Raw genomic sequence first — 13,260 nt, 5'->3', positions numbered from 1 at the left:
GAGAAACTTGGCCAAACTTATCTATAATAAAATCTTGAATGTTCTTACCCCGAAAATCCCCTTCTCAGCAATCAAAGGTAACAGCAACAACAAGCCAATGTCAACTATCTTTTTTTTTTTGGTGATTGAGTTGAAAAAGAGGAACAACACAGAAAACACGCAGCTAAAGCACGCACAGCCATTATCTCAAGCGAAGCCATTATGAACATGAACTTGCGACGCTTTTGCCGTCGCTGATAAGCGATAATGGCACGGGCCGCTTGCCGCTTGCCGAACACCAGCTGCCAGGTGAAATCATCGGCATCGGCATCGAAAAACCCCAACCCCAACCCCAACGAGGCCCTCAGACAATACACAATATTGAAAGTGAAATGTTCGGCGGGCAGAGAAGAGAGGGAAAGGTGGAAAAGTAATCTTTGTTTATATTCGATTCGTCTAGCTGGAATATTGGTACAGTGATTGGATGCATCGCATGATTAGATTTGGCCAATCGCCAGCTCAGTTTCGGTAATATTCCATATTTCAATTGTATGTTGATGGCTACACGTGCATGCAATTTGTTTTTAATTTCTTTCTTGCCTTATTTTTTTGAATGCTTTTTGGGTTTTTTGTGTGTTTTTGTACATACTCGCTCGCATATATATTAATTTTCTTATTTATACGATTTCATGATAATCACAGTCTTGAGTTTAGTTGAGTTGAGGACTGTGCCAATTTTTCTAATCATTGTGCTAATTTGTTGTGCGTATCTTGGACTTCAACTTCTAGAAACTGATAATTCAACAGTAATTAGTCTTTGTGTCAAGCACAAAAGTGTGAATCATTATACCACGCACACACAACATCTGCTAAAGGGTATGCACAGTTGACGTTAAACTTGAATTTGGGTATTTTCATATTGTTCATTGCTTATAGCACTCATTCGTGTGGTACGAGGTATGGAGGAATCGTTCATTTTCAATTCATGTTTGTAAAGTTTTTTTTTGCAATACAAAACACAATATATAATAATCTATTGGGCAATTACTGGACACACTTCAAAGGGCAACACTCTAGCGTTGTTGTTGTTCTGCTTATCTCTATTCTCGAAAACCTATGAGTATTTTGCCAAAAGTTTGGATGAGTCGCAATCTTTTTCATTTACTACATAGTAATGATTGCCAAGTAGTAACTTAAGAATGTGTATACACACACTTTATATATGTTTTCGAACAATGTTAACAAAATGTTTAAGTGCGTGTGCACAATATAAAATACTAACGGAAACTAGATGAAAGAAGATTAAACTAACTCGTTTCGATATTTATAGAAAGGTGCTTCTAAGTATTAGTCAACTGATTTTAGTAGTAATAAAAGTAACTTACTAAAAGAAGTGCTACTAAGTATAAGAAATCTAATTTTAGTACTAATAAAGGTTACTAAAAGAAAGTTAACCACAATCCTGACAGCTCGATAATCCAGCAAAGTAACACTTGTGCTATAATTGTTTGCACATTTTTATGAAGAAATCAATCATACTACTTCTTATTCTACTATTATACACTAGTTGATCAAATATTGATCAAGACATTTCGTATGACACATTCGGTTTGTTTATCATAATGTTTTGGACCAGTTCTCACGTTGGCACAATGATTTCCTGCAATTGCAACTCACGAGTTTCGTCATTTGACAAGTCTTGCCAACCAAATGAAGAAAAACAAAAACACAGTGATAGGCCTAGTGATAAGCTGGCATGTGTGTTAACAAAAATTAGCATAGTAAACTGTGAGAATCAAAATCTACACAGACAATTATCACATGTTGACCGCATAAACAGAAGTGTGAGAGAGATAGATCAGGGGAGAAGATGAGAGCGATAGAAAACGAGAGATATAGTGGGTCTATAAATAGATGTTGATTGGGTGACAGTTTCGGTTTATTTTCGCCACGCCTTTTGCATAGGTAAACAAAAGTGACCAAATGTTAAATAACCACAACATAACATATATCGCTATATGATGTCAGACTGCAGGGGACGTCATACTCGTAAGATGCCAGCACAGCCAGATGATAGATCTGTGCGTCATTGGCACATTTGGAGGCGTGGATGCGAATTGGGAAACAGAGCTGGGGGAGAGCACGAGCTGCATGCGTGCTCCAAGTTCAGTTCAGTTCCCAGTTCCGTTAATTGATCTGTGAGTGCATTGATGAGCAAATGAAATTGTAATTGAAATTGAATCAAATTGAGCGCATACGCATTTGTGATACTTGTGTGTTCAAGTATTTCGGGTTGTCTGTTCTCCTTCTGCTTCTGTAAGTGGTTCACACGTCTGGCGCATGACTCGTAAATGGACTTTGGCATCACGTAGGCAAAAAAAAAAAAAAAAAAAAATGCTCTATGTACAAACGCACTTCAATTAGAACTCAAATTAACTCAATGTAGTTGTCGGGCCGCCCCTTCGATTGTCTGTCAGCCGTCTGGCAATGCATCAGCATCGGCATCGACAACGACATCAGCAACGGCATCGACAGCGACAGCGACAACGACGTCGACATCGCTTGGACTACAAAGTCCAAAAGTCCGATTGGCTATAGACGATTCTCAATATCGTTGGCTGCGTCACACTTACGAACACTTTTAACATTTATGGCGTGCATTACGTACAATTATTTTTAGATATTCGAGTAACATTTCTTTAAGCTCTTTCGCAGAGATATCTGAGGCATAAACTATTGTCTTAGCCAAATTATTTTTAGCTTCAGGATTCACGCCAAGTTCACATGCAAATCTCCCCGTTGTCCGCATGTGGGGGCTATTCCATAGGCACATGCTAAATACTTATGATTACCGGATTCGCCCGTGGTGGAAATGATTCAGATTTCGACGCGTGTATCATTATAAATCTTGGCCATGATCCGTTTGATAGAGCTTATATTATATGTGTGTGATAATTACTAATGAATACGCTGTACACAATCAGGGTATGGGACATTTTTTACTGCTTATACAACAATATACAAATATTATAAATTTGAATTTGAATTGAAGAACATTTAAACTTTTCTATCGAAAGTATTCTAGGTTTAGCCGTCCAGAGAATTTTATGCACAGCAAGAAATTTGCTGATCTTATCATTCCGTTTGGAAATTGGATATACCATAAATTAAGTCATAAACTAGTCTAAGCACCGAGTAAACGTAATTAATATTACTATTCAAAAGTGGAAAAAAGATCATAACAAGAAATGAATTATTAAAACTAAAAGAATTTCCTTAAACATATTTTTTTTTAATTTTCTGCTATATAATATATATTATATATTTAATATTATATTCTAAAATATTTTGTAAAATTATTTGCTGTCGTAATGTTTAGTTATTCTTACATCAACAAATATTTCTAAATCACTTAGATTTTATTTGCTGAATGCTCTAGATTGTTCATTTTAATGAGGGTTTGTTTTTCGCCATTTTGAATTTTGTTGTTTTCTTATTGCTAATTATTTCCAAAGTCGTGGGTGTTATCAATGGTTATCAATGTTCACTTTGAGCATGTCTGGGCACTTTCCGGTTGCCAACAAGGAATCATCTATAGCCGAAGGTCTTTGCAATTGCTACCCACTCATCTTTCTTTTTTTTTTGTTTCTCTTTTGTTTTTTGTTTTTCCCCTTTTTCTTTATTCCCCATTATTTCATCGTTATTTGTATTAGAAAAAAATTATTTATTTTTTTTTACAATATTTTTGTTATTTTTAGCTATATGATCAAAGATGAAATTCTCTTTAAATCTAGCATGCGAGTTCTGCATAATTTGTAGGGTATCTATAATACTCGATGGCAGACAATTTCGACAACGTTTTTTAATGTGTTATTAAATCGGGTTTAGAATCATGTAGAATCTGGAAACTACTAAAAATAATATATAAATTCAAGAGGCGCGGCCGAGATAAGCTTCTGTGACGTGCTCCTGAACATGCGCGCCTTTGGAATAGGTTAAACTTGATGATGTCCCATATGTGATCTTGGATTAAGATGGCTTTGAAATTTTATAAAAAATTCCATAAATAAATTAGCTGATATTGGGAATATTTGCGGCTATCGCTTCAGCCTGTTTCAAGGTAGACTTGGGTAGCTGCTATAGATTGTATCAGTCTTGAGTGTCATGTTTTTTCCATTGCCTTGATATTATATAACTTCGAGAATTTTGTAAATTAATTTTAATAATTTTGCCTAGATTATGATCGAACACTTATTTAATTCTTTATCGAATCCAATAACATGCATAGTGAACGTGAAAATTCAATCAATAATAAAAACTAATCAATCATAATTTGCGATACGCAAAAAAAAAAACATAATAATAAGACGCATGCGCCTCATCGTAAAGATTAATATCAACAACGTTTGACAGCGTATCCTGCCCAGACTAAAAGTAAATAAATGATTAAAAATACCAATTAGTCGAAAGTGAAAGCTTTATAACCTGACATCATTTAATAATGGTCAAGAATCAACACTCGACAACAACAAAGTGGGCACAAAGGCAACAACAGCGGTAGCGGCAGCGGCAGCGACAACGACAACGACAACAACGACGTCTACGTCGACGACGAAGCGACGCAACTCGAACTTTGGACCTGATCGAGGGGCACACACCACACAGATATAGCAGGTCCAAACAGCACGACGACGTCAGTGTTGTGTGTTGTGTTGCGTTGCGATGACAGCTCACGTTTTGTATGAGTTTGATTGCAACGCAACGCAACATGCTCGAACGCAGGAGTATTTAGTATGAGCGTGTGCCAACGCACGAGTTCCAACCGGATTTTAAATCCGGGCTGCGAATCGCCATGCAAATGGAATCGTCGCTGGGGGAAAGTCAAGCAGCAGTAATAAATATGCACGCTTATCAGATGAGAAATAAACTCACCATCGACCTCTCTCCGTCCGCCTCTCGCTCGCCTTGGCATAATCAGGTACACAAAATTGCGCATCATTTAATGAACGGTGGAACATGCTAAATATTTATATCGCTGTTATCAAACAATACCAAAACAATAATACACGCTCTCACACACAATCTCACACTTGCTCTTGCTCTCTCTCCCACTCTCGGGAGTAAATGAAGATCGGTGAATGGGACAATTCATTTCAGTCCCAAGCACAAAGCCAGACCAGAACAACCCAAACCAACTCAAGGCAGCCTTTGCGGTAGCTGAATGCCCAGCATCGAATTATTCACACGCAGACGTTCTGACTGCTCGGATCGAGCCAAAAAAAAGTTGCTCTATATTATTGTGATCAAAGCGAATGTTATTTTGGACAAAGAAAAGTGTTAAATGTTATTTAAAGCACTGTGCATAAATAATAATACTGCAAAGGGCGAAGCCTTTGAATTATAATTATGTTTTAATAACATTCATGAAAAAAAAAGAAAAACGCTTGTCATCGTCATATCAATATTTGACAAGTTCAAATGGTGAAATACTTAATTAGTAACAATGATTTTATAGTGAAAAATGATTTGCACAAATGAATAATAATTTATAAATTGCTCGGACTATTACACAAATCAGTTTACAATAAATGAAAAAAATTTAATTTTCTTTTAAAGGATTTTATAAAAAGGTGAGTTATATAATATATGAATGTAAATTAATTACGGAAGTAGATAAAGACCGAAGGTCACTGTTGACGGCCTTCATCTACTTAGATAACTTAAATAACTTTTTAGATATTAATAGATATCCTCTTATAAATATATTCGTACCAAATAAAAAAAATAATAAATAAATGCCAAAATTTCTCCGTTGACAGTTGACAACACATAATACCATTAGCTAAATATAACAGTCTGATAATCCTCTGCGTGTGGTTTAGCTTAAATATATTGGATTTATTTATAAATTTAAAATTTACTTTTTTTGGGCTTCAACTCACGTGTATTAAGAATTAATACGACATAAGAAATGGCTTAAATAAATTGGATTATTTATGAAACATTTATTTGTGATGAAATTTCTTTAAATTAATTGAAATCATTTAATCTTTTCGAAGTTAGCCATAGCAAAACTTATATGCAATTTGTATGTAGTGGAATCTTAAATTTTATTTGGAATTCATTTACGATTTTATCGGTGATAGATCAATGATTGCGCAGGTTTAAAGGGGGGCGCCATATTGGAATGACCACCATGCTGGCAACATAACCTCAAACCCGATTTCGCATATTTGGCTAAAAGCGTGTGAAAAAGTCAACTTATATAAACCAAATGGCGTATAAAGATTTCAATAAGAAATGTTTTCCGAAAATGTTTTGAAATCCCTGACAGCCAAGCATTTTGATGGGATTAACCCGCAGAGATGTGTAGTTAATTTTTAGCGTGTGGCAAAAAAAAGTGTATTAAGTGGTTTTTTGCTGCCTATAACCTAGCAAATCGGAGCAATCTTCGTGTGTGCGATTCCAAAGTTCAGACGAAGCATGCTCCAATACGCTGATCACAGCACATTGCTACGCTCTTTTGCCTGAGCAGAAACGAGAGAGTATGATGGAGACAGAGAGAGAAACAGTGTGAGATTACTCTGTCGAAAAACCAAAAATAAAACACAACAATCAAACAATTGAAATTGAAAAGTGAAAAGGAGCATTTCTGCAGTGCATTCAACTGCAACTGTATTAATCTTGGGACAAGAAATAATGATATGCCGCTCAATGCATAAGTATGTATGTATGTAAGCAGAGGAACGCATGGAAAACCCCCAGATGTCAGCGTTGCCCATTGCCCGTCTGCATTTGCATTTGTACTTTGCACCCCGAGTGCGCCCATGTGTGTGTGTGTGTGCACAACACTCTACACAACACTATGTCTCCAGTTGACAACGAACTTCGTCTTCGTCTGCGTCTTCTTCCTTATTTCTCTCTTTCTGTCTGCTGCTTCTGCTTCTGTGTTGGCGCTGCATCACGCTTCGGTTGCGTGTACAGTGACGTCGCCAACTTGTTTGATTCGCTGACGACGTTGACGCCAACGTTGGCTACGCTGCTGCTCTTATTTCTGCTCCATTTTCTCACAGTGTGTAGAGTGCAGTGTCTTTTTTTTTCTTCTGCATGTGTTGTCCCCCTTTTTAGGATCGTCACATGCGGTTTTTTTTTTGATTAAGTCGCGCGCCCCTAATTGGCATTTTTATAGTGTTGTATGTTACTGATCTGTGATTTTGTTGCTGATAATTTGTGATGATCGTTGCAAAAAAAAACAGAGGGTTACGTCAAAAATGTGCCGCGTGTCACGTGTTGGCATTCTAAAGACATCAGTGAGGTAATCGACGTCATTAGTAACTATGGAAAAACACTTTGGATCTTGTCAATTTGCGTAGATGCAAAATATGGACTGATAATGTTGAACTAATCGGTTTTATGTTTTCTGAAAGGGCATCATCGAAAGGGCAAGCAAAGCATTGTACATAACATTTGTACATACATATGTATGTAGATCACATATGATCACTACCAGGAAGAGTTGTCTAATATAAGCCACAGCATACTTTACGGATGAAAGAGAAAACCGGAATAGGCCAATAAAAGGCAAATACCATCTCGCGATAATAAAATGAATATTTCTCTTCCGACTTTTTGGTCTCTTATATAGTATTTCAGTTTTCATCTCTTCCGGCGACAAAATTGAAAACTTAGTGAGTAGATTGTTTGGCTTTGGCTCACGTAGCACTTTAATCACGTTTTTAAACTTGGCTGATGTAATTTGTATCTTGGCAAAGTAAAGCTTAAACCATTTGACAATGAACTGAAAATGCGAATGAAAATTCTCAATACATTTTAAACGCAGCGTAACAAGGTCAATTATTTCGAACTGGATCATTAGGCATGCGGCTGTTTAATTTCTTTGGCTGTTTTTTTTTTTTTATTTTTTTTAATTTCCGTTTCTTATAGTAATCGCAGCATAATCAGCTCGATTAGCGGCTCGGTGCAAAGTGATTAAGTTCTTGAAGTAAATATAATTCTACATAATCTTAAATCACATAATAGGCGCTACATTTTCAATGAATATCATCCATTCGAATATTCAAATGGCAATGTGAGTATGTGCCATTATTCATGTAGAATCCGCTGCTCATTGAATACTACATACACATGTAGTAGAGCGACTCGAAAGATTTGCTTATCAGCAACGTGTTGGCAATTAATTGATTGACTCTCATGAACACGACAAGCCAGGCAAGCAAGTGTTTGGGGGAATGCGTGAGTGATTCAATTTCAATTTCATTGTGCAGCCGAATTACGCTGCTGGCGCCTATCTGGCATTGGGCGTTACGCGGGGGCGTGGCGTAACGTTCACAGGTGCATTATCCAAAAATAACTGAAACTTAAATGAACTAAGAATTTATGCAATCTCATTTTATGCGCTGTTGGCAGCAGCGAAGTCGGCGCCGTCGTCTTTAGCTGATGCAATGAACCAGAGAATTTGCATATGAATTGTCTTGTCTTCAGCACCCAATACTACCATGGTGATGGTGGCGGGGCTTCTGTGTCTGCTGTCTCGAGAGGGGGTCGTTGTGGGAAAACGAACGAAAGCCAGCAGCAACCTTCGTGCATGTTCGTGTTCGCTGAAGCTCGTTCGTATGCCGGCCAACCAAGTTCGTATGCGTTCGTTACGCTCTCGACGCAACTCATTGGCTCTCTCGCGTTGTGTGCGCTCTCACTCACGACAGCGATCAATCAATTGGAATCGCAACTTCGCCACACATAAATTGTTCTACTAATCAGGCAGCTGGCTCATTCATTCACAACTCGTTTGCGCTGTCGCATGTCCCCAACGGAACTAAAAGAAAATTAGCAACAAAAAAATTGAAAGGAAAATAAACCATAAAATTTAATCACAAGCTGCGCAAAACTTCGTCGTGTGCATAATTCGTTTCGTATTTTGTGATTCGTGTCCGGGTTCGCAGCTTGACCCCGGCTTTGGATTAAAGCTTCGGCTGCCGCTTCGGCTCTGGATCGTGCCAAATCATCAAATTATAATTAATGTGCGCAACGGTACGTGTGGTCCCTATTTGATCTGCTTATATAGTATATAAATATATGGAGCACTACTTGCATGCCCTACGCGGCGTATACTTGATACAGTTACTCGTGTGTCTTTGAGTTCGATTAATCGCCCTCGCTCTGATTGGCAGGCGCTACATAACATTCGAATATGATTATTTCATTTAATTTTTTTTTTGTTGCGCAGTTTTGCACTGATAATGCCAATTAAATATTTTAATTGCAACGATTTGCATTTCAATTTGACATGCAACAATAAATAATCTCAAGAAATATGAATTATACTCGTATTGCCCTGCAGTTTGCCGCGTGTCCAAATGAGGGAAAAAAACGTTTCGATGGGCGATAAGTTGAACTTTCATGAACATGAAATACGTTGCAAGGGATCACTAGCTACTAGCATGAATCATTTGTACTCAATTTTAAATGCTATTGAATTGAATTTAAAATTTTATAAAAATTGTATTTTCCTTTCTATTTCCAGATAATTGCTACAACAAATTGTTCGTAATAAATTGAAATAGTGAACAATATGCATCAACTGCTCAAATAATTAGTAAACGTCTAGAATCATTTGGTAAAATCCAATAAAATAAATTAAAAGTGCAACAAGCGGAAAAAGCAAGCAAAACGGCAACAATTAGTGAACACAGCTGCAATTCTATGAGTTTTGTAAGCAAAAGGACTACGAACATTGAGTTTCTATTGCTGCCAAACAGATAACAATTTAATCGCGGATAAATAAAGTGTAGTTAATTAAGTAACTAAAACACCAGGTGTCCAGTTTACACAAGTGAACCCAATCAACCCAACTCAACCGGAAATGGCCAAGTACTTCATGACCTTGGCTCTGCTCCTGTGCCTGGCACTCGAGAACAACAACATCTATGCCCGGTCACATGCCAGCTCCCAGGAGTCGCTCAGCCTGCCCCTGGTGCGCACTCATCCGCATCCCAGACACCAGCCGCATCAGCATGTGCAACACACGTCGCAGCAGCTGCAGCAGCATCACACTCGCCAGCAGCGGGATCGTCAGCCAAAGCATGTTGCCCCAGATCCCACCAGCGAGGAGGAGGAACCGACGGCCAATCAGCAGCGGAAGCTATTCCACTACTATCAACGCCTGAGGCGTCATCTGCGTCACCAGCGGGAGCACCTATTGCAGCAGGAGCGCAGTTATCATCGTGTGTCGGATGAAGAGCTTAAGAACAGTCCCAAGCTGTGGCAGTTGCTCAGTCACGGATACAACTACGACGAACCCGATGAGCAAAGCGATTACCTGGACTCTACACAAATGTTTGCTGATGCTCCAGCCCTGGAGGATGCACTGCTGTTCAACGCTGAAAACGAGCAAGAGGATTATGTCAAAAATGAGCTGGCTTCAAGTCTGGTTGAGCCTGCGCCACCAGAGCTCATTGTAGAGCAACCAGTGGCAGCTCCTGATCCAGCCCCAATTGAAGTTCCAATTGAAAGCGCTGCAAACACAACGAAGAAAGCAAGTGGCGGCTGCCCGAAATGTGAGAGCAATCGCCAAGTGGAGCACATCACAGAGGAGGAACTGCGGCGCCTGCGCATCGAGTTCGTCAAGCAGCAGATACTCGAGAAGCTGCGCCTCAAGGAGAGCCCCAATGTCTCGGCCTCAGAGCTGCCACGCCCCATCTTCGAGGGCGTAACGCTCACACAGTCGGATGAGGCGAACAAGAATAAAGATTATGATGATTACTATGCGCGCACCAATCAGAAGTTTATACTCTTGCAGCGAGGTGAGTTCACAAAGTTAGCGGAAGACAGAACGATTTAGCTATAACTGCATCTCATTATCATTTGCAGAGGAGATCGAATGTAGTCGCCTGGGCGTGCATCCATCCATGTGCTTCAGCTTCAAGATCGATGACGTGGATGCCGATGGCTTCGATGTGAGCAACGCCGTCTTGTGGCTCTACAAGAACAAACAGAACTACACCAAGGCCAGCAACGAGAGCCAATCGAATGGGCCACAGAAAAAGCACACGCTGGTCGTCTCCGAGGTGGAGCAGCAACTGGACTCCGAGTATCTGCCGCTGGCCAAGGCGATAGCCATACAATCGGTGGATGATCAGGGTAAGCATATTGGATCAAATGTATAATTTCAGCGAACCTTTTGCACATCAAAGGCCTCTCTCCCTCCCAGTTTATAAGTAATTCCTATCATGATCACCGAGTATATTATAAGGCTGCAAAGCTGCGATGATAATGGCAAATTGTTTCTTGATGCCCACAGAGACTTGTTGTCAGTGAGTGGAGCGGAGCTTTGCTTTTTCTTTATTTAGCTTGTTGTGGGATCATTGGTTATTTACCTGATAGCGCAGCGAGAATTGTGGGTGAATAACTTGCGATCCACTTCAAAATATTTTTGTCGCTGATGCGCCAAATTGAACTTTGCTCACAAGACAATTTGCCCAGAAAACGATGCTAAATCGTGCAACGGCCGAGTTACGCAGGTCATACGTAGATAAGCTTAGGTGAGGCTAGCTCAGCTAAATACTCAAATTAATGCTTAGTCGGTGGAAAACAAAAACAATGAATTAGCTAAAACCGCAAATCTCAAATTACAGGCATTAAGAATTTAATTAATTTGCAAAATTAATGATTAAGTCATACTACTAGTACAAAGCGAGTTAAATAAGATACTCAAATACAAAAATATACTGAAGGTTATATTTGGTATATTGATTTAGTACCACTTACAACATTTATCATGGATTACTAGCCAAAGCAAAAGCAAATTACCAGCCAAAGTATCTAATACCCGATTTCAGTATGGCTTTCTTACCATTCATAGATATTCTGCAGGCACAAAGCTATAATACTCTCATAAACATATATATTTGGATAACTTTTTGTAGAAAATTGTACTTTATTAAATATTGATTTACAATATGTGTTCCCCATAAATTAATTTTGCTTGCATTCTTTCGCTTTTGCAGATGAATGGATGCAAATCAATATCGACTGGCCCATCAAGAGGTGGTACGGCAGCCATGAGCTTAGTCATCTTATACAGATCACCTGCGAATCGTGCGATATTAGCAGCATGGAGCAGATCATCTCGGTGAACAAGAACTACAGACCCTTCATCATGATCGACACGCAGAATCGTCCGAGTAAATCGCGTCAGAAGCGCAATATCAATTGCTCCAGCGGTGTGACCGAATGTTGTCGTGAGAAGCTCAACATTTCGTTTGCAGACATTGGATGGGACAATTGGATCCTGCATCCCAGTGGCTACGAAGCCTACTTCTGTCGTGGCTCCTGCAGCTCTGTGGCGAGTGTCGCCCAGGCTTCGTCACATCACAGCTCTTTGCTGGTAAGTTTAAAGCTTGCAATACTTTCGGTTATATTGAGACTAAATTTGGATTTTTTTCTTTTGTTGGCAATTGCAGAAAATCCTTTCATCAAATGGTACACGCAAGCCGTTGGATCTGATTCCCTGCTGTACCGCCAAACAGTATTCCTCGCTGCAGTTGGTCGTGCTTGATTCGAACCAGGTGGCGACAACCAAAACTCTGCCCAACATGATCGTCGAATCGTGCGGCTGCAGATAGTTGGGAATCTTATGGCCAAGGGCCAAGGCTATAGAACACACGCAGAAAAATGCAATTAGTTATACAAATCGAAATACATCTACCTAAGTTGTGTTGGGATCCGGAAAACCACATCGCGTTATCCCTCTCTCAATAACCATAAATCGGACAAATTAGATCTTTAGTGCGCATTTCCAATTCCATTTCCATGACCATCTCACATTATTTCCGTTTATTTAATTGCATTAATCATCTTCATGTCACTGCACTTATTTAAGCTAACGGTATTTAAATTACTTACTTATCTTAATTACGCTGCCATTAGTCGTAGTCTAGTTGCCATTAGCTTATTTAGTTAAAGCTAAAGTGAATGTACTTAAGCACTCGCAATCACACTCGCATTCGCACTCGAACCATGGATACTCTAATTCACATAAGTAGCTAGCCAATAATTGCGTTATCCACACATTAATTAGTTAATTTAACATTTAATTATACGTGCACTCTAGCTTAGTTTTGTTTTATGTAATGTTTCCTCGCCTCTAAGTAGTGTCATAAATTATTGAAAAGAAAAATAACAAAATGCTAAAATAAAATATAACTTCTAAATAAATTTTGAGTTTCAAATAAATTAATTTAGTAAGATATTGATTTAAATAAC

The 13,260-nt window shown here is 38.8% G+C and overlaps 1 protein-coding gene across 2 annotated transcripts; it reads left to right on the top strand.

The window, feature by feature from the left end:
* The first annotated feature begins 5,224 nt into the window (after window positions 1-5,224).
* Window positions 5,225-13,202, top strand: LOC132783462 (growth/differentiation factor 8). 2 transcript variants are annotated; one of them, XM_060788639.1, is made up of 5 exons: window positions 5,225-5,609; window positions 9,521-10,799; window positions 10,867-11,136; window positions 12,003-12,382; window positions 12,459-13,202. In XM_060788639.1, exons 2-5 carry the CDS (start codon window positions 9,860-9,862, stop codon window positions 12,618-12,620), a joined length of 1,752 nt encoding a protein of 583 aa, XP_060644622.1. In that variant the 5' UTR covers window positions 5,225-5,609; window positions 9,521-9,859; the 3' UTR covers window positions 12,621-13,202. The 2 variants fall into 2 exon arrangements, with proteins under 2 accessions (XP_060644622.1, XP_060644614.1); XM_060788631.1 differs by lacking the exon at window positions 5,225-5,609 and adding an exon at window positions 8,784-9,027.
* The last annotated feature ends 58 nt before the right edge of the window (window positions 13,203-13,260 follow it).

This window comes from Drosophila nasuta, chromosome 2L (assembly GCF_023558535.2).
Source record: "Drosophila nasuta strain 15112-1781.00 chromosome 2L, ASM2355853v1, whole genome shotgun sequence".
NCBI lineage: Eukaryota > Metazoa > Arthropoda > Insecta > Diptera > Drosophilidae > Drosophila > Drosophila nasuta.
The sequence above is the reverse complement of the archived record's forward strand: the minus strand, read 5'-3'. Positions and strand labels throughout refer to the sequence as shown.